At 32.1% G+C, this 23,977-nt stretch overlaps 1 protein-coding gene across 1 annotated transcript; it reads right to left on the minus strand.

Moving 5' to 3' along the window:
* Window positions 1-929: 929 nt before the first annotated feature.
* On the minus strand, window positions 930-23,256 carry LOC134699054 (uncharacterized). The gene is made up of 6 exons (XM_063560740.1): window positions 23,143-23,256; window positions 21,845-21,965; window positions 19,529-19,617; window positions 15,821-15,895; window positions 11,957-12,040; window positions 930-1,319 (listed from the first exon to the last, which is right to left on the minus strand). Exons 1-6 carry the CDS (start codon window positions 23,191-23,193, stop codon window positions 999-1,001), a joined length of 741 nt encoding a protein of 246 aa, XP_063416810.1. The 5' UTR covers window positions 23,194-23,256; the 3' UTR covers window positions 930-998.
* Window positions 23,257-23,977: the final 721 nt, after the last annotated feature.

The following is a 23,977-nucleotide window of genomic DNA, read 5'->3' on the forward strand; positions in this document are numbered from 1 at the left end:
TTAAATATATCATGTCATCTTTACATATAGTGACACCTTTGCAAATATTAAGTTCAATTTTTATGTACTTAAAATTGAGAATGGAAATGGGAAATGTGTCAAAAAGACAACGGTCCGACTTTAACAACTTACAGTATCTATAATTGAGTATGTAGAGTAGACATTAACTTAAGATTTCTTGTATGCTAGATACACGATGAAATCATCATTGCCTCTACTACTAAAACAACTTCAACGACTAAACAACTCATTGAAAAGGTAACAAAATAATAGCTGGAAAATATTCTATTTTAACTGTTTTTGCTTTGCTATATATGCTCTTCATAATATATAATTCCATATTCACCTAACCAACAATGGAAGGTTAGTCAACGAATGAGACACGCAACTCAAACACATGTACAATTTGAAATTCATTTGTATTGTATATTGTATTAAACTTCAATTACCACAAGCAATTATAATACACAAGAAGTTTGAGTAAAATGATTTTTTACGTATCCGTTATTGATAACTCCTAAAGAAAATGAAAATAATATACATTTTAGGACAAAGGATTTCAACTTTTAAAAATTGCATTTGAACTCGAGTCATATAAATATATGTATCACAACATCATTTGTTCAACATATTAACATTATATACCGAAACTCAGCTAGTAATACTAATTTGCGAAAACGATCGACCCGTAAATGTATACAATGTAATATTACAATTAGCAATATTCTGATAAATATAATTCTAATCCAGACTTGCTGGAAGGCTTCAAATAAACTCATTATAGACACCAGGGTTTAATTTTACGATCAACGTAATTTAATAGAATGAATATACATTTTCCATTTGGGAAATATGACGAAAAAATAATAAATATCCCATATACCAATGTTTACAAATATATTGTACACTTCAAAACACTAGGCCTAGCCCTTGCAAATCGTCTTATGACAAATACAGAATCTTGCACATCAATTCACTGTAAAGAAACTTCATTGTTGCTAAAAGTCCATCACTAAGGACTTAGTAGGTTTCCTCATAGGTTTGCGCCTGTCCCCATCATGCCATTTATCTTCCCTTTTTAAGCTTTCATCCTGGTCTAATGTATTCCATGCCTCTCTTTGTGTAGATATATAATTATTTTTTTGAACTTCAGGATACCATAGTTTTTCTTTCGAATGTTCTTTCTTTCTTACTTTTAAGCTGTGTTTGAAAGGAGCAATACTATTATTATTTCTTGAATCACTTTGATCTGTCTTATTACTGGTTGATATATTTGATTTGGCATTGTTGTTGTAGCAAATTGCAATTATCTGAAACAGCTACAAAAAACATAGAAGTAAAATTTTCTTGTATATTGTTTCACAACTAACCATGAAATAAATGTTTTTGTTTTCCCATACTCAAATCAGTTCAAGTCCGATATTGGTTTTTATTTATTAAACGGATTACCAACATAATGATTAGTATTGTCAGAAAAGTGTAGGTACAGTATTTTAAAAATATATATTCAGAAATAAAAATGAAAAAAAATGAATAATGCACATCTCGTAATAATATTTTTCATAGTAGATAGATTAAATTATTATTTTTTTATTTGATTGCAGGTTTCCAATAGTTATATTTTCTTCTTTTATATTAACTGCTCAAATACTCTATACATATCTGCGGCTAAGCTTAGCGACAGGTCGTGCGTCATAATCAGTCAAACAAACTTTATTAGACTAACTCTTTGAGGAACGATCGTTTTCATTGGTCAATTCAAACCTTCGAACTCACACCTGCGAAAAGGAAACACACGTACTATAACGTTGAATGGATTGATCAATATTCACGTGGCTGGTCAAGGTCGTTTAAAGCTTCCATCGTCGTATTCGCGTACAAGATTGTGTTCTTGATTATCCAATCACAATTCTAGCTTTTATAAATGTGCATGTAAAATTCATTGGTTTTATAATTTTCTGCAATTGATAACAAAATTTTAAACTTAAAAATCTTATCAGTTTTCACATCAAAATATTTAATTCAAATGTCTTCTCTGGATCAAGGGACGACATCAAAAGTTCAATGCAGGATAAAAAAATTCTTAATTCACATATTTTTTTCATTGACTACACCCTCCCCACCCTCGTCCTGACTGCCTTTTCTTTTACTGAATAGACTCGATGAAAAATAAAATCCGTACTTTACTACAAACACTTTTTATATTCTTTGCCGAGTATTCGACGTAGAATAGTGATTTTTTTTTTCTGATTCCGTTTAATTGAGAAAAAAAATCCCGAATTTGTAAGTAAATTCATGACATGTTACCAACCATGCTTTGTTAAGAAAAAACGGAGATGGCAAACCATGGCACAGGGGAATTAAAAGTAGTTTATTAACTCCAACGAAATACTTCGTGATGTTTTGCTATTCTCGGTGGAAAAACGAACGTAAATTGTATATTCATAATTGTAAATATGTACATGTTAATAGAAACAATCAGTTTTTAAAAAAAAAGTGTTTATTCATTAAATGTGTTGATAAAAAAGTGAGTTTCTTCTTGCACATGCATTTAGTCATCCTTAATTTCTTGATATTTTGTTTATCAGTTTATCATACACGTTTCGTTTTGTATTTCATTTTAATTACGAAATAACCACATATACTTTAGCGGATAGTTCAACAATGTTATGCAGCTCTATTCTTACAGTATAAAATTGAAAGATAAATGTTCATCCATTTAAAATCGAAAACAGTACATTAATATTTTAAAAAAGAAGATGTGGTATAATTGCCAATGAGACAACTTTCCATAAGAGACCAAAATGACACAGAAATTAACAACTATAGGTCACCGTACGGTTTTCAATAATGAACAAATCCCATACCGCATAGTCAGCTGTGAAAGGCCCCGAATTAGAACAAGAATTGTTCCTTATGAACTACGATTTCTAACAAGCATTAATTTATTATTTAGTTCCACACATGCAAAAGAAATAACCTTCGCCGATGTAACATTTCAATTTATTATAACAACCTGTCTTCACTGAATTCATTCAGGTGCACCAAAGTTATTTTATTTCTATCTTTGGGGGACAATTTCCTCCGTTTATGGTACGCTTATAACTACATTTTTGTACTGTGTGTATGTTTTATAGCATGAAAATAATAAAAGAGGAATGTCAGTGCAACCCCTCATTAATTATTGTAATCGATCAGTATTATGAGATACTTATTATAAGTGACTACGACATTGTTAGGATTATAACCTATCGTCAGTATGAAAGAAATTAAAAGTGGTTCATATATTCATCCGTATAAAAGCGGCACATGTATTTTATTTTATCCCTATATTTCTCATCATGCCGGGTACAAGACAATTGAGTTGCTGCATGCATAAATAACTTAGAATATTACTTAAAACAAAATGTCAGTATAATATTTCGACCCCACTATTTGAAGTTAACAAAACATTTATTTAATTCTTTTGACCAAAGGTTTGTAAACTATACAAATCATTGTTTTTACGTTCGTAGTAACATAGTAAATTCCTTTGTCAGTCACCCGTGTCAATTCACGTGCACACTGACTACATTGTTGTTGTATTTAAATCTTTCGGCCAATGAAATGAGACGTAACAAGTTGTTTGTTTATGATACGCCAAAATGTTATCAATGAACTATCAAATGCTAAAGTTGACTGCATTTTAGTATATTTACGTTCCGGTTTATTTTATTTCATGGTTGAAATTAGAAACATAGCAACTTTTTGTTAAATATATTTTATAAACATAATAAATTAATGAAATTTAGATTCAACCAAAATGATCTGATCTTTTAAAGAATCATTGTTGAGTCTACTAATAATGTTAACAATTAAGTTAAATAAGCATGTATAATTAATGTATACCTACTGTGCCACGTCGAGAATTTTTACTAGATGTTTTTCTGGTGTTTTTTTTAAAGTGGTTTGACGATTTCAGCCCTATTCAACTGATATTGGCAGTTTGTTCTTATTTTCAGCTGTAACACAATTGTATTCTTGGAGGAGAGGGTAAAGCGCTCACAAACATGCTTAACCCCGCCACATTATTTCCGTGTGTTTGTTCCAAGTGAAGAGCATGTGGTTCAGTGGTTGTTCTTGGTCGATGTCAGTCATTCGATGTTTTGCATTAATTGATTTGTTTATACAAATAAGGACGTCGGTTTTATCAGTTGAATTAAGAATTGCTTTATATTTATTATTTCGGAGCTTTTTATAGACGATACTATGGTTTGTATGGAACGCCGGAACTGTCTTATAGTTTAAATATGTAATGTGTTATGTAGCTTTGCCTTTACGTCCTGTCATTTCTTCTTTATGTTATGTGCAGAAGTCTTTATTTCCTGTCACTGCATCTCTGTGTTATGTCAAATGAATTAATTGTTTGGTCAAATTATTGTATGATATGTCATTGCTAAACTTTGTTGTGTGCAATAGGCATTACATTATGCTGTAACTACTATATATCCTGCAAATACCTCCAAACTTTATGATCAACCACATTTACATTCTTTCATATTTTCGCTATGTTGTGTCTATTCAACCTTTAAGTAAGTCTGGTAATAATTGCGTCCTGTTACAAATGTGATTGTTATGCCGAATGTTCTAAACGTTTTGTTTTGATTCATCATTATTCTCTGAAAACCTCATGATATTTTAGTCTAACGGTTTTATGTTGTGTTTAAACATAAGTATCTCCAGTGAAAAACATAACACATCATGGTATAGTTCATATACGTTTTGCCGAACAATTGATACTCTCTGTTAGCATTTATTGCGCCATGTGCAAATGCCTTTTACATTATGCACACACTTATAAAGTTACGTTCAAACAACTTATACATTTTGTGCAAACATCGTTTACGTTATATGCAAACATTTATTACGTTATGTGCCAATGTCTATTTCATTTTGTGCAAACACCTACATGTATTACGTTATGTGCAAATACCTATTACATTATTTGCAAACATCTATAACGTTATGTGCAAATACCTTTTACATTATCTGCAAACACATATTATGTTAAGTGCAAATGCCTACTACATTATGTCCAAACATCTATTACGTTATGTGTAAACAGCTTTTACGTTATGTACAAACACCTATTACGTTATGTACAAATACCTATTATATTATGTGCAAACACATATTACGTTATGTGCAAATGCCTACTACATTATGTCCAAACATCTATTACGTTATGTGCAAACAGCTTTTACGTTATGTGCAAACACCTGTTACGTTCTGGTAAACGCTTTTTTGACACAGATTTAAACAAAAACGCATCAGTGATATATACACTTTGAAAATTAAGAAAATTACAAGATTTAGCTTTCTAAAAAGCTGTGGACTGCTTCGCTATATCCATATTTAGTATTTGAAATGTGGTATTTTAAGATATTTATTGATATAAAAAATGCTATATAAATATTGAGGTTTTAGGGGAAAGTATGATGTTCTACTTTAAAAGGGTGCGTAATACACCCATTCTTTTTAAATTTTTTTCACTTTACTTGTTGAAAAATAAAATATTTACAAATATACAGACACGATTCTGGAGGTGTGTCTCTCTGTAGGTGTGCCTAGATTAGCAAAAGTTATAAAATTCATATAATGCATTTTTGTAAACATTTGATAGGAACATTTTTGTCGCAAATCAATCGTGCATATTGCAGATTAACACAGCAAATAAACAAGTATTAATGATTGATATTTCAATTTTCATCTTTAGTGTGTAATATATGCACAATAACACGATCATGAATTTATAGCTTTTGACCGGAAATGAAATACACATAATAATTTTTTCCGGGATTTGATGTCTTATCCTCATAAAGAAAAGTCTGTAATTCTTTATCGCATTTAAGCCAATAGGTGCCACATCATGAAGCTAACAATCAGAATTTATATGTGACAAGTTATTATTTCAAGATACCTTTCCTGATTACATTCATGGTTTTATCCTTGTTTGACATGAAAAATCTAGAGTCCCATAGACATACTGTTTGAAGACTAACTATATGTTGTTATCATGTTTTCCATTGGTCAAAACAGGTGATTATTTAGGGACACTGCAAAGTGTCAAATTTTGATGGTAATGATAGGTTCAGTTGTTGTTTATTCGAGTTGCAAGTGATAAAAGTAGATACTTTTGAATGATTTTCTTGTCAGTAATTAGCAGGTTGGATGCACTGAGGTCTGGAATAGGGTGCCAAATTAAGAAATTGACGGGATTTTGTCCGTTAACTGGAAAAAGTAGGTAATTGCGGGATAAGGAAACCATATAAAAAACATTGATCAGAAGTACTTCACTATCAATTTTAATCAATTCTTAACACCCAAAAGTTATCAAGGCATGTTTAAATCTTGCAGATTTTTTTACAAATTTTTTTTTAAATTTGGCCTACACTTGCACGTGAATTAGTGAAAAAAAAACTGGTTTCTGCCACCTGAGAAACTAATAGCTCTGTGCCGTTATTCGAAGCAAAAAGAATGCTACATGTTAAAAACAAACTGCACCGCATTTCTTTACGGAGAATTTGAACGGAAAACAAATGATGTTCTCTTTCATATCCATCAACCGGGTCATTCTATGGTAGCCATATCTTGCATACACATTTATTACATACGGTTTTGGAAAGCGGCAAATAATATTTATGAATTATAGTCGTTTGACGAGGTCAACAAGTTATATACGGACCAGTTCTGATTATATTGACCGAGGACGAAGATCTTTTTTCTCCACCTCTTATCTTGTACTTTTTTAAATTAACAGGGAGTTTTGGCAAAATTAAGAACCAAGACTCCCTCCTAATCAAACTGCTTATAGAACCAACAAATGTTGTTCCACCCTTTTAAACAATTCTGGTTCCGCCACTGGGAATGACTGAGTAATCAAATAGAGCAAAAAATTAATATAGGTCGAAATCCGTGTGTTGGTTTTCAAGACTTTAAATTATCTAATGATATTTTAGCGGGAACAATTGCTCTATTCCTTTTTTCAAATCTTTAAAATAAAGCTGTTCTCAAAAAGTAATAAACATAACAAGGGTTATATATTGTCTTATTATAATCCTTACTTTATTTTATTTCATTTTTAGAACTAAAAACGTATCAATGACATATTGTACCTGTAAAGACTTTTTAAAACTCGGATTAAGCTGGAAAATGCTTTTACTATGCTTAAACGAATGAATAAGTGGGTTCCGAAATTCTAAAAAAATTTCAAAAACATGACAAGAGAACATTTTTAATTTATAATCAGTAGCAGAAAAATAACAGACGCTTTTAAGCCTTATTTTTCGTGTCAAAGTCTGTCCCAGTTTTGTTTTCGTTATATAGGTGAATTTTTAAAAGAATTTTGCTTAAATATGTTACATCGATTTCACGGCGAACCAGATTGCACCAGTTTAAGAGGGATTACGAATTTTGAGGATAATTTGGATTTAATCATATGAATAAAAAGCCTAGCTAGCTATTATTTCATTTTTTCACGCTTTAACAGCAGCTGAGAAAAGGGGGACCGATATTTCTTAAAATGGCAATATTTATATAATAACGGAAACTGTCAAATGGATATTTTAGAATGATAACATATGGATCCAATAGAATATATTTTTATGAAATTTTTATGATTTTTAAAAATAAGATTTCTCAGATTTGCAGCAAATCCATTTTGTAAACATTTGGCTTTATTGTGTATTTAACTATTTATCAAACCTTCGCGTTCATAACTAAACGCATTGAAGTCAACCGTTTATACAATATCCCGCAATAATATGAATTGAATCTATGACTCTCCGTTCGGAAAATTAGTAGATGTTTCTCATGTATACGACGATATTCGTTGAAATGTTGAACAAACAGATACATTCATATCAACAACTGCGAAATAATGTGTTGACTATATATGTATAGTATATGTACTTTAACGGAAAGCATAAGAATTATTTGTATGAGCTTTAGAAACAGGACTAAAAGCGAGGCTTGCCGAATTTTCTACTGTTTCGCAGCGAGTACAAATATATTTTATTTTTCCGCCAATGTTCATAGAATCAAATTCATAAGAGTGTCGTCGGACGTAAAACCCTTAACAGTAATTAAACTGAAAAATGTACCTATAACTTGTTTGTTGTCGGGTATGATTTTATGCTCACTCAGTCTATCAGATGCCTTCCAGTTGGGATTTACATCAACCACTAGTTACACATTTTGATAAATGAAATGAAAATTTCTTTTCACAAAGCCTCAGGTTTTTTTTATAAGTATCTAGCAATATAGCAGAACAGTTCAAGTTTCCTATATACCCCCAAATCATACATTTTACCAATAAAGTAAATGAAAATTTCACAAGCTTTGATCCAAATAGATTCCTTACTATCACATAGTTTGCAAGTACGAAAAAGACAGGGCAGAAGTATAGTTTGTCTATATGTTTTGTATTTGCACAACTTTTGAAATATGAAATTGTTGTTTCTATCACATTCTTTTCAGATGTTTGTTTAATTCAAAGAGTCACACAGAAGAAGATGCTTGTACATACCCATTAACACGAGAATTGATTGTAAAGCAATGAATCCCAAAATGTGTTATACACATAACAAAAAAGGCCATAGCGGAAAAAATTTCAAAACAATATTTTTCGTAATCTTAAATAAGAACGTTTAATGAAATGTAACAATTGCAGACAGTAATTGTATCACTACTCCACCAACTGTGTAGACACTTGTACTGACATTTTCAGATTTTATAATCCTCCGTATACCGGTATTTGGCATTCAGTTTTTCTGTGCGTCCGTTCGTCGTTTCCTTCTTTCGTCTGCCTGTCCCATTTCAGCTTAGTGTTTGGTCAAGTCAGTTTTTGATGAAGTTGAAGTCCAACCAATTTTAAAATTAGTACACATGATCCCTATGATATGATCTTTCTAATGTGAATGCCAAATTACAGCTTTTACTTCAATTTCACGGTTCACTGAACATGGAAAATGATAGTGCGAGTGGGACATCGGTGCACTATGGACACATTATTAATAATGCTTTGTTAGTTTTAAGTTAAACGAAGCTATTTATTTGTACGCTACAAATCATCTATTAACATTAACACGCTTTTTTAATACAAAACTAATTTTGAATATTTATTAGTTGATATTTCATATTTTAATGCTCCTCAAAGGCGTTAACAAACAATAAGTTTGGGGTTCGATCAACGAAAAACAAACATTTATAGTCTTGGCCTTGCCTATTACCTGTTCAAGGTATGAAAAATGAAGATGTGACGTATTTTCGTTAACACCTATCGGGCTTTTTGAAAACAAGATTTACTTAGCTAACCAAATGAAAAACAATTCACGGGAACATGGCTCTTTTCCAAAACCCTGTAAGTATTTAAAAAGTTACAAATGAAAGGAGCGGGTCACCTGACTCACCCCCCCCCCCCCCCAGGGACACCCGCCCGTCTAAGGAAGGTTATATAGATTAATATACACGACTGTAATGGAAAATAAACGAAAATAAAATCTGTATAAAACATTTTGCAGGATTACCTAGCTGCTACATTGATCGTGGGAGTCGTCATTGCATTCAATGCATTAAACTGGTACACGTTTCTCGCTAGAATAGCCTACTTGGGGTAATAACAAATAATTTTGACACCCATTATATTTCTAGTTCGAGGTTGAAGTCAGGAGAAACAATGGGAATTTTGAACTAGCTATTAGTAACTGCGAGTACTTTCAGATCTTGTACTTAGGTGGGTTTTTTTTTCGAGGGGACGTATTTAAGTACCTGGCTTCGTCCACTCTATGTTTTTGTAAGATCAATCTTATTAAAACATTGATCTCTGATTACGTTATACTACATATTTTAATTAGATTGTCGTAAGATGTATTTCTATGTGTATCCAACTTATGAGATAAGTCTTTTTCCAATAATTTTTATAGTTTGTTCCTATGTTGTTCTGTTACACCACTGTCCCATGTTAAGCAGAGGGTTCGGCTCCCATTAAAATGATACACTCCGCCACAAATGCTGCGTGTAATTGTCCCAAGTCAGGAGTCCGTAATTCAGTGGTTGTCGTTGGTCGTCGTGTTACTTATTTGATTTCGGCTAATTGTTTGATACATACATTAGGTCGCCAGTTTTCTCGTTTGCTTTATTTTACATGTGTCATTTCGGGGCCTTTTAAAAGCTGACTGTGCGGTACGGGCTTTGCTTATTGGTGAAACCCGTACATTGACATATCGTTTTTGATTGCTGCGTCATGTGGTCTCTTGTGAAGAGTTGTCACATTGGCATTCATACCACATCTTCTTATTTATATTGTATTGTGCCCTTCGGTGCATTTCTTGGAAACTAGAGTCGTGTCTGTATATTTGTAAATGTTTTAATTTACTACAAGTAAAGTAAACAAAAATTAAAAGCATGGGTGTATAACGCACACTCTGAAAGTTGAACAACATACTTTCCCCTATAAACGAGACATTTACATAGCATTTTTATATCAATAAATATTTAAGAATACATCATTTTCTGAATCCTCAATGCTCTTCAACTTTGTATTTATTTGGCTTTTTAACTATTTTGATCTGAGCGTCACTGATGAGTCTTATGTAGATGAAACGCGCGTCTGGCGTATAAAATTATAATCCTGGTACTTTTGATTACTAGTTACACCACTTGGTCGATGCCACTGCTTGTGGACGTTTCGTTCCCGAGGGTATCACCAGCCCAGTAGTCAGCACTTCGGTGTTGACATGAATATCAATTATATGGTCATTTTTATAAATTTTCTGTTTACAAAACTTTGAATTTTTCGAAAAACTAAGGATTTTCTTACCCCAGGACTAAATTACCTTAGCCGTATTTGGGACAACTTTTTGGAATTTTGAATCCTCAATGCTCTTCAACTTTGTATTTATTTGGCTTTTTAACTATTTTGATCTGAGCGTCACTGATTAGTCTTATGTAGACGAAACGCGCGTCTGGCGTATAAAATTATAATCCTGGTACTTTTGATTACTATCAATACTAAATCAACAACCCGATGCACACATATTATCTTAAATATGGATACAGCGAAGCAGTCCACAGCTTTTTAGAAAGCTGAAACTTGTAATTTTCAAAGTGTATATCACTGATGCGTTTTTGTTTAAATCTGTGTCAAAAAAGTGTTTACCAGAACGTAATAGGTGTCTGCACATAACGTAATAGCTGTTTGCACATAACGTAATAGATGTTTGGACATAATGTAAAAGGCATTTGGACATAATGTAAAAGTCATTTGCACATAACGTAAAAGGTGTTTGCACATAATGAAATAGGTGTTATACATAACGTAAAAGGCGTTTGCACAAAACGTTATAGGTGTTTGGCATAACAATCACATTTATGACAGGACGCAATTATTACCACTGCAGACTAACGTAAAGGAAGAAAAGACACAACATAGCGAAAAAATGAAAGAACGTAAGAGTGGTTGATCATAAAGCTTGGAGGTATTCACAGGATATATAGTAGTTACAGCATAATGTAATGCCTATTGCACACAACAAAGTTTAGCAATGACATATAATACAATTGTTTTGCCAAACAATTTATTCATTTGACATAACTCAAAGGTGAAGTTACAGTACATAAAGGCTCCTCTACATAACATAAAGAAGAAATGACAGGACGTAAAGGGAAAGCGACAAAACACATTAAATATTCACACTATAAGACAGTTCCGGCGTTCCATAGTTTGAGTTTTTCTCGGTGTTGATAGCCACAGGTTTGCCTATATACTATATTATCTTACATCCGTTTTATCTAAATTTTGTTAGATATATGTCGCATTGGCAATCATACCACATCTCCAAATGCTTATATTCTACAATTTTGAAACTACCAAAGAGAAAATACAATATCATATAATTAATTATATTCACCGTATTACCTGAATTATACAGACGATAGCTACAAGAGCAACGAAAATAACTTGGTAATCATCCATTTTTTCCCATAGTACTTCTATACAACCCTGAAACGAAAAATTATAAATACTCTACATCAGCTGTATTTAACAAATCCTTTCGATTATATGTCTGCAATGCTGTTCAACTTCGTATTATATTTGGACTTTTCAGTATTTTAATGACTCATGTTTTGCGTAGAAATGTTTAGCCTTATATCATTGGTGATCTATATTTAATTTATCAATATTTTTAATATTAAAAGGGATAATACAAAGTGGTAATTTTTATAAATTTCCTGTTTACAAAACTTTTAATTTTTCGAAAACTATGGATTTTCTTATTCCAGGCATGGATTACCTTAGCCTTATTTGAACAACTTTTTGGAATTTTGGACTTCAATGCTCGTCAACTTTGTACTTGATTGGCTTTATAAATATTTTGATTCGAGCTTCACTGATGAGTCTTATGTAGACGAAATGCGTGTCTGGCGTACTAAATAATAATACACTTAATTATACACACACGTTTAGGACCAATTAAATATGATTGTTGTACTTTATCGACCAAAACATTTCCTATAATTGTAATGACATACAAATGTATATAACAGTTAACGTTCCGTTTATGAAGTGATGGAGTCAGAAACATTATGTCACAGTGTACAAACAAATATGATTTTTTTAAATACTAAGGCTTTTATTATCCAAGGCATACATAACCTAAGCCGTCTTTGGCATAACTTTTCGGAATTTTGGTTCCTCAATGCTCTCCAACTATGTGCTTGTTTGGCTTTTCAACTATTTTGATCTGAGCGTCAATGATAAGTCTTATGAGAACGAATTGCGCGTCTGTTGTTTTAAATTATAAGCCTAGTATCTTTGATTACTATTCCAAGCTATTATGATAAAAAATTATGTCTGTGTAATTTTGAATAATTTTCATATGGTCTTATTCATTATTGTTCTGTAATAACTAAAACTTTAAAATATTATTGCAATTGACATTCATTGTTTGTTTTGTCGTTGAATTGAAGGAAAGTTTGTATAAGTTTAAATTAACGTCACACTAAACACCAAAACATATAAATCAACTATGACAGGTGCATAAATGTAGCGGTAAACAGTTTGGCAAATCTTCATAAATAAATTAAAAAGAGGCTGGCTCATTTCCTTCCCTTGTCTAATCCAAATTAACGACAATTTAAGTTAAATCTTTAACTCAAAAGAGTTTTTTGTTAATTTTTTGTACATGAATAAGGCCGTTAGACTTCTCGATTGAATTGTTTTCCTTTGACATTTCTGGGATTTTTATAACTGATTATGCGGTATGGGCTTTACCCATTGTTTAAGGCCGTATGATGACCTATAGTTGTTAATTTCTGTGTCATTTTTGTCTCTTGTGGGGAAATGTCTCGCTGAAAATTCTACCACATCCTCTTTATTTTATATTAGTGGTACCTAAGACCGCGAAAATAAGTCTCTCAAAATTAAAAAAAAAATCACATGAATAGTGTCTGCCGAACTTGTACAATAATGTTTAAGGGTCGATATCAAAATGAATGTCGGATCAAATGTAGTTTCAAGGATGAAGAAATTAGTGATATTAATTTTAAGCCATGGCGTTGGCAATATAAACAAGAAGATGCGTTATGAGTGACAATAAATAACTCTTTATCCAACTCACAATGTTTAACAAAAAACAGTTATAGGTCATAGAACGGTTAGTTTTCAACTTCGAATTTCCCTACGGCATATTTCGCCTCTTTTTTTCTTTTTTTTTAAACATTAAACATTCGAATATACACTGAAAATGAAAATACTCACTCTCTTGTGAATATAATCCTTCGCTCTACAAGGTCCTTGAAAACTTTTTGGTGACACAATTTCTATTGAATTACAGCAAGCCATAGAAAAATTAATTGGATTCCGTTGTATAAAAGAATGAAACGGTTCTCCCCATGTCTCACTAAAGGAATGCGACGACACAAAATCTGTGTATCCATAAATACCACAACAATTGAACTAAAAAACAAAAATGCATTGTGTTAAAACCTTTCAGTTCGATTATTTCTTTACTATAATAGTAATAACGTACTTAATAGAACAACCTGCAACAAATGTCAAGATTAAGGAAAGCAACGAATATAAGTATTTAATTCGCTACAGTCAAGAACGCTAAATGAGAAATATGTCAGAATGTAGAGTCGTATACAGGATGTTCGACATTTGGACTACATTGAAAGAAGTATTTTTCAAATGCTTAACTATTATTTTTTTAGATGGTAATTGGTCATTAATCTTTTAGAACAGGAATAACAACTTTTGTAAAATGTTATTGTCATTCGAAACATGATTAAAAAGATTGTCATATTTTTTTCAAGATCTGTTTTAAACGTTATCTAAGTCCCTTTGTAGCCTTGGTCAAGAATAAATAGCAATGTATAAATCTTCAAGCGCAAAATTCTAAGTAAGTTCTATTAAATGAAAATACGAGGACTCTCATGCCGAGAAGTCAAAGTATATCACAATCCTTTCAACACTTAGTTAATGTGTTTATGCAAAGCCAACACATGGAAGATGCAAACGACTTTAATAAACTGCAAAAGATAAGAGGGTTTTTTTCTGGTCACTCCTGCATCATAAACAATAAATGAAATGCCTGCGTCGATAAGGCAAAGAGTGACGAAAGCAGCGTTAAACACGAACAACTAATAAATCAATTAAACGAAGTTGCTATACAAAAACATGTTTGGTGAATGTGGCTATGCATAAGATCCTTTTAAATTTTAAAAGCTCTTTGACGTTTGTATAAAAAAAAAACATTAAAAGAGGGACGAAAGATACCAAAGGGACAGTCAAACTCGTAAATCTAAAACAAACTGACAACGCCATGGCTAAAAATGAAAAAGACAAACAGAAAAACAATAGTACACATGACAAAACATAGAAAACTAAAGAATAAACAACACGAACCCCACCAAAAACTAGGGGTGATCTCAGGTGCTCCGGAAGGGTAAGCAGATCCTGCTCCACATGCGGCACCTGTCGTGTTGTGTAAAATGTGTCGTTTAAAATGTGTTGGCCTCGAAAATAATACCTGTTGCATGACAAGGTTCCATCCAATGCTGACTGTATCGTTATACTCAAATCCTCGATATGATTGGTCTAAACTTTTGAAGAAGTGCAGATATACAAGTTTATTTATCTGAAATTAAAACGGAAGTCATTCGCTATTTTGAATGAACTAAGGGACAAATACATATTATTGTAGGCAGTTAGTTTAAAAATGCAGGTGAATTGAATGATTGGCAGTTATAATCCGACGGCAAATATTTCATGCATGTCCAGGACAAGAGTAAGTTAACAATTATCGATACAATAGGAAATTTATGGAAGGTGATGAAGACGTGGACAATTATACTTCCACAGGGAAAAAAGGAATATTTGATTATGACAGACACATAGCCTTGCAACAGAGAGTTAATACAAGGGCTTTTTATAGTAGATTTCATGGAACTCTAATACTATAATTGAACCTTAAGGGGGACATGTATGCAGAGTGAACATTTTCATTCATATTACAAATTAATACCAAGTAGCAATAATTTTGGCCTGCAGAATACGTATAAAAAAAAATGAGCCGATCAAAGTTATGTTTACTTGGGAAATCTAAATGATATACAAATCGTTAAGTATTTTTTTTTCGGTCAAATTGTGTCAATGCGCAATGTCATTAAATTTTCCCTTAATTTGACCTTAAATGACTTCATATTTTTTCCAACGCTTTGAAGGTACTTATTTTGTTTGGTGATTCTTCTCAGAGTAATTAAAACATTTAACACTTACGATTGTTCGATCACCTGCAAACAGCACAACAGCTGTGATCTGTACCAGCATGAGAACACTCAGTGACACCACATACTGCAAAATCAAAAGTAAACATGGTTGATGTTGTGACAAATGAAAACAAAGCCAAGATTAGTCCTTGACCCTTAGCGATGCCAAATATTTAAAAATCCAAACCCTATAAAAATGCTGATTGAATCAAAACTGACATGGACTATACCCAAATCCAGATAAGGAATCTTAGTTCCGCATGACAGCGCTATATTTCTACTTTCAAATTTGAATACATAACGAGACGACAATACTCAATCAAACAATCGAATATTAAGGCCAAGTCTGAAGTCCTTTTTCGTTGGCTGGTGATAACATGGTGGACTATCATTTCACCAGCAGAGGTATACCTAACTGTAAACAAGACTGTTTCTATGGTACACAGATGCCCCACTCCCACGATCATATACATGTAGAGTAGAGCGTGAAATTGGGGTCAATGCTGTAATTTGGCATTAAAATTAAAAAGATCATATCATAGGGAACATGTGTACTAAGTTTTAAGTTGATTGGACTTCAACTTCATCCAAAACTACTTTGACCAAAAACTTTAACCAAAACCTTAACCTGAGCTTTGAACTATCTTTTTCTTTGTTCAGTGGACTGTGAAATTAGGGTCAAAACTTTAATGTGGCATTAAAATTTGAAAGATCACATCATAGGGAACATGTTTACTTAGTTTCAAGTCGATTGGACTTCAACTTCATCAAAAACTATCTTGACCAAAAACAAAGCAGGACGAACGGACGCACGGACAATCGCACGGACGGACGAACGGAGGCATAGACCAGAAACCATAATGCCCCTCTACTATCGTATGTGGGGCATAAAATAGATTAGACGACGAATATATGTAGGACTCTAAAGTGCGATGGGGACGCTAAAGTACGATGGTCACGCTAAAGTGCGATGGTCTACGCTAAAGTACGATGCCTACACACGCTAAAGTGCGATGGTCCGCGAAATTATAGAAGCAATAAACGTACTATGGATTATGACGTGAACAGTCTTTTATACAAACAAAAAATGAACATGTCGTAAGATAAATGTCGAATATTTGATTTACAACTTCAAAGCAAATGTCATGACTTACACAATTGAAACATGATAACCATGTTTTGTCGGCTGAGGCAAATGTGGATTTTTCGGTGCTAGAAGAAGGGCTTTTGTCCTACAGTCGACCATCTTACTATACAGATACAAAAGTATACGCATAAGTATCCTTTGTCCTGTTTCTATTTGAAGCCAACGGCTACATTGAAATCATTGTGTATGTTGCAGTTTACTTTGCCGTTCCCGTTTTAATATTGTCGATTTCAATGAAAAGTAAAGTCAGTAAAATAAAGGTACTTTATGTTTCCATGCGTAAATCATAAATTGTCTGCTAAAAAATTAGAACGAATTTTGTATTTGTAATTTACAATGACGACTTTGAGAGAAGATTGCTCCCATTAATGATAGACTGTGTGAACGGAAAGCTACACTAATTATCCAAATATGTGATACCGGTATGACATAAAAAAAAACCAACATATACCGGATATTAAGATTTTTGTCACACCTAAATTACAATTTAGCAATTATTACGTGGTCGTTCTTCTCAATTTAAAACAATGATCACTTAAGCCTACGGGTAATTATAAAGCCTATCAAATATGTCATAAAACCTTGTCCTAGCTTTCACGAGAAGACTTTTTTTTAAATCCGTGATCTTTAATATTTTAAGCCCTTAATCATTACCCTTTTAGTCCATCGCACTTTAGCGTGATAAACCATCGTACTTTAGCGAACAAACAGCCATCGCACTTTAGCGTGATGCACCATCATACTTTAGCGTAGACCATCGCACTTTAGCGTGGTCATCGCACTTTAGAGTACCATCGTACTTTAGAGTCCTACATATATATACGAAACTTAGAAGATTATTTAAAGGACAAAATGTGATTATTGAAATAATTTACAAATTTTACGCTGGAGTTAAAAATTTAAATCATTAATAATCAACATAATAAATATCTGAGTACAACCATTGTATTGTCTTTAGAGAATTCGAATACATAAAAAACAAACGTGCAAAGGTCAAAGATATATACGAAAAACAATTTTTTTTATGTGTATACGGTAATCTAGATGTCCCTTGATAACATTTAGAATATAGAATTATCTTTCCTGATATTCGTACGACATTTTGTAATGAGGTCGTGCTGAACTAATAAATCCATTTTTTTTAAATTCTATTATCAAATTTTATGTTTTTCAAATATTCGAAACGATTCATTAACGTATTCCAAGATAGATCAGCAGGGCATAACAATTCAGATTAATATGCAAAGGATAATGCACTATATAAACTAATCATAGATACCAGGTTTCATATTGAATTGTTTTATGAACAACGCGCTTTCCGTTTACAAAGGACGCATAAGAGACGCTTGGTTCAAAAAGATATAAAAAAAACAATGAAAATTAAAGAGAATTGAAAACCTAAAATTTCGAACAATTTTCCAAATCCAGCTAAAGAAACCTATTCTTTGGGTAGCGAAATCAATATTTGATTGGTGAAAATATCCATTGCGATGTCGAACAAAAATTAATATCCCATTCTGAGTAGCATAGTCCCCTTTGAATGTCAGGATTGCCTTGTGCAATGTTACCAACGGATAATGATTTTGAAAAACCTGATCGTTAATGTATAGAATGGTAGTTTCTTTATAGAAAATATTTTAGATCTAAAAAGTTTTAATCGGTTCTGATTGACATTGTGTATGTGGCGGAAAACAAACGGATATTATTTTATCTAATATCTTATGTGCAGAAGTTAATAAAAGTTTAGGCAGCGGAATAAAATATTCATTTCCCTTGGCTGTGTTTAACCTCGAAAAGTCATATTTCCCTCGGGCGCTGCCTTCATATTTGATTATCTTTATATACCCCTCAGGCACGGGAAATATTTTATAATGTCTACCTAAAATTACAACAAAGTCAAATATTATTGATTAAAGGTCAAAACAAACTGTATATAAAGAAAAATAGAAGATGTTGTATGATTGCCAATGAGACAATTATCCACAAGACCAAAATGACACAGACATAAAGCCCATGCCGCATAGTCAGCTATAAAAGGACCCGATAAAACAATGTTAAACAATTTAAACGAGAAAACTAACGGCCTTATTTATGTAAAAAAAATGAACGAAAATTATGGTACACATATACAAACGGCAATCACTGAATAACAGTAGGTTAGTTTTCTCGTATGAAATATTTTACATTGTCATTTCGGGGCCTTTTATAGCTGAATATGCGGTATTGACTTTTTTCATTGTTGCAGGCCGTTCGGTAACCTATATTTGTTAGTTGCTATGGCATTTTGGTCTCTTGTGGAGAGTTGTCTTATAGGCAATCATAGCACATTTTTTTTTAATATGTATGCAACTGTCACTGCATGTTAATCCCTGTTTGCTGATTCTTAGCATTTAAAGCTAAACTATTATGATAAAAGATTCTTAATGATAAAACAAATTTAAAAAATTATCCATCAATAAGTACCGTCATTGTCAAACGCCTTGACTTACGAAACGTTCCGACTAAACCAATAACTGCAATTACAGAGATAACAACACCAAAAGCCAGGAGAAAATATCCACATGCTCTTACGAATCCTTCATAATTCATGTCTTTCAGTGGTTCTGACATTGTAACATTTGGTGGGTTTATCATTTCTACACCTGGATACTTGTTGATAACTAAAAAAACAAGTTATTGCTTAATTGATGGATAGATTTTGTCATCATATAATGATAATTCTGCTTTTGTAGATACGTAAACTACGACCACACTTTTTTGTAAATTTGTGAACAAGAATGCATCATTTTAGGGTAATAAATCAGTATATTTTCGCTTTAAAAAGAGAGGTAACACACAGCTAGGAAAAACTAACTTACAATGCCACCACAAAAACAAATCAACTTCTTCATAAATACAAGGAACATTGGCTGAATGAAATATTATGTCCAAAGTTTTATGGCGTAAATGTAAAATACGATATATAATACGTGCACTTATTGATCCTTTAAACAAACTTTTGTTGAAAGGTAATCAATTGACCACATTTGTGAAATCTTTAAGTAAAATTTTATTTGGTACAAACATGTTTCTATTTTTAATTTTGAACTAAATACATATTGCTATTTTTAATACACTAATAATATCCCATATTGCAATATATCTAAAGCTTTGATAATTCATTATCCTACTTCTTTTTGATTCTGTTTACTTAAATTTTTGCTATTAGTGCTGCATAATGTTGTGGAATTCTCATACTTTTAAATGGTTTTTACACTAAATCACCGGAATGTGTTCTGATTGATGCTTTAGTTCGGGAGAAATAATTAGTTATTAAAACTTGCTTTGTGATATCTTTGATAAGCTACAAGTACTCTAATTTCGGCACTCTGTTTCTATTGTTTTAATGTTAGTTGTTTGTTGTGCCTTTATAACGATTTTTCAGTTAGGCTACTGATTTTCGTAGTTTGTTCTTATTTTGTACTGAAAAACCACTGTTCCAGATTAGGGACATGGTTATGCGTGAACAACATTTTTAACCTGCAACATTCCTTATATGAGTGTTCTAAGTCAGGAGCCTTTACAAAGAACGGACATCCAATACTTTGGCTGTCGTAAGAAAACGATTCATGACCGTATTTATATTCCCCGGTCAAGCTTAGAGTTTTTTTTTCTATACAACGTTCATCAAAAGATACTCAGACCATGTTCATTAATATTTCGTGTATGCTTAGCAAATGTTATAAGATGCCCTTTATATAAAGATTCTAGATACTGACGTTGTAAAACTTTTTAATAATTTAATACAGTGCTTAACTGCGTGGACCTTCGATTGTCTGTATGCCATAATATATTAAGCTATATACAGATGAGTTTATGGCATTCAGTTTGAAAACTGACGTTTTATAACACCTTAACTATGTACTAAAGTTATTATGTACAATGACATTATAATGTCTATATGCCATAATACGTTAAGCTATATACAGATTAGTGTTTGGGATTCATTTTGAAAACTGCCGTTTAACATCTCAATAATGTGTTATATGCTATTAAATATTTAGCTATATACTTTAAAAAAACTCACATAAATCATCAAAATTAAAAAAAGAACAAAAAGTAATTAACCTCAGACAATGGTTTTACTATCAACTATACAGTAACAGATTGCATTTTGTAAACTGAATATCATGAACAATCCACCTCAGTTTTAGGCGGCGTTCATGTTGCTCAAATGTTAGTTTTCTTTGTTTTGTTTTGAAAATTGTTTTGTGTTTGTTGTGTTATGCTTTTGGTTTCACCCTCTGTTAGAACCTTTCCTCGAAGTTCAATAGTTTTGGGATTTTACTTTGTAGTATTAGCGATGGCGTGTCTTTTTTTCTTGTACTCATAATATTGGTTATCCCGTTGGTGCTGCCGACTCTTCATTGTGAGTTGTTATTGCCAAGCAATACCACCATCAAGAACTCGTTAAGTAACTATGGACCTCAGAAAATAATTCATTCTCGGTTTAATAATTGTATATAGGATCTTTTGACAAATGTTGTTATCATAAATCATAATGTCATTATTTTACTTTTCGTTCTTGCTCTTTGGTGTGATTCAAGGCTCCGTGTTGCAGACCGTACTTTTATATATAATAGTTTACTTTTACAAATTGTTACTTGATGGAGAGTTGTCTAATTGACACTCATACCAATCGATGTTTTATTTCTATGATATTTGATAAATGAGCAAACTCATTTTAAGTCAAATACCTAAATGAAATACATTGTACCAAAAATAATATCAAGATTTCGAAAATAAATTGATACACAACAATAAATCAGGCCTCTTTATATAAAAAAGAAATGATACCAAATCGTAAATGGAAATTAACATAACAATGAAAAAAACATTTACACACACCTTTAATCATGGTTCTTATGTTGGTTTTAGCTTTTTCGAACTTTGGATTGAATTTCTCATCCATTTTATCAATTCCAACAATAAGGTAAATCCCACCGCATGCTGTAACAACTCCAATTACCTAAAAATGACAAAAATAAGTTGTTTTACACACGTTAAAGTTCATGTTGGTTTTTTTTTACAGATATTGAAAAGTTATTTAAAATTTATATGATTATCTGCTTTGACTTTAGGGTGACTAATTTTCCTTATCACTTATTCCTATTGGTTATTGGAAGGCTTACTGAAAAATGTTTTTGTTGACATTTTCATCATGCTTCAACTTAACTAGTTGAATTCTATGTTTCTATTTCAAAGAATACTTGACTATGCGGTATGAGCTTTGCTCATTGTTGAAGGCCGTACGTTGACCTATAGTTGTTAATGTTTGTGTCATTTTGGTCTCTGGTGGATAGTTATCTCATTGGCAATCATACCACATCTTCTTTTTTATATTGTCAATTTTTCGAGGAAAATAAACAAAGATAAGGAATCCAAGGTTTAAGGAGTGGAAGAGCAGCAAAACTGACAAAACAAAACGCTATCAACAAACAAACGAGTGAAATTCATCTTTTTAATTCCTGACTTGGTAAGGATTTTTTTCTGAAGAAAATGGTGCGTAAAACCTGACTGTATGGCTATCATAACCTCCAAAACAATTACAGTTGTTTACTGTTCGGTTTTATTGTGAGTACACAACCAAAAACCAAAACTGTATGCATCACTGACATAAAACATAACTTATGAAAAATAAATGAAAAAAAAAATGTTCGTAAATTTGATGGCGACGCCAAAAAGATATACTTTTTAGTTGATAGTACATACCTTTCATATCATGCGTTTTCTCGGTCAAGAACAAATTTAAAAGAACATAATTAGAAAGAGACACAAAATGAAAACATCGATGCTAAACATCTCTTATGTCCAAATCGCACCTTTGTTGGTTTCATTTTGCTCAGTCTGAAGTCTCGATGCAGTGTTTTTTTTTAGCTTGTTTGTCTTTACTTAGTTTTTGGTCTTATGACATGTCGTTGTCAGTTTATCTACAGCTCAAGAGTTTTGAATGTCAATCACCGCTTATTTTGTCTATAATGTTTTAAGTTAGATACAGAAGTTTGTGTCATGTTGGTCTATTGTGGATAGTTGTCTCATTGCCAATCATACCACATCTTCTTTTTTAATATTTAATTAAACGTGTTTTTAATTGAGTTTAAAATTACCTCTATTATAGATATTTTCACATTTCATTTTATACTTACTAGTATCAAAATATTGCAGATATAGACAAACTTTTCACAAATATTTTCCATTCTGACCACACTGATGTTTATATTTTGACTATTTAACGCAGGTACACGTCGATTAAATATCTGTTAAATTCACCCCTGCAAGTGTATGTGATTCGCCAACGTAACCTTTTTGATGTTGTATTAAGTAAAGATAACGCGGTCTTTTGTGACAACGGTAAACGCAGACAGGAGGTTTTGTGGCTTAATAAATCTATATCTTTCTGTTGATCCCAACAGTTTTGTGACTGATTAAGGTTGTAAGTTAAATAAATTTAATTATCTGAAAAACGTTGAAGTATAAACTTACTTTCGTAAAGTTCGGACGAGAAACAATTATCCGAGATTTTAGGATATTTAAAGGATAATTATATCCTAGAAAGAAAACTATTTAATGATTTTTCACGTTTAATTGTTATGGAATTGCCTGACATGCGTCATTGTATATAGTGTAAACATACTACATCAAGTTTATGTTGGGTGCTACATATTGAACTGGTCAATAATGATATGGAAAATTCCACTGAAAATAGAAACTAATCACTTTTTCGAAAGTAGCGTAAACAGAACAGTAAAATTTATCTGATATATTATTCGCCTGAGGGATTTGGAACCTCGTTTGTTTTTTAATAGTCTCTAAATTTATCGACGACGAACATACACAAGTATGTTATAAATTATGTCAATGTCGATGCACGTAACAGGGCTTCATGTAGTGGATGCCAAACGGGGAAGGCCTCCTCAACTTTATTTTGCAATAGAGACAACAAACGAGTCTGAATAAAGTCTGACTGACTCTTAAATTTTC

This window comes from Mytilus trossulus, unplaced genomic scaffold, assembly GCF_036588685.1.
Source record: "Mytilus trossulus isolate FHL-02 unplaced genomic scaffold, PNRI_Mtr1.1.1.hap1 h1tg000024l__unscaffolded, whole genome shotgun sequence".
NCBI lineage: Eukaryota > Metazoa > Mollusca > Bivalvia > Mytilida > Mytilidae > Mytilus > Mytilus trossulus.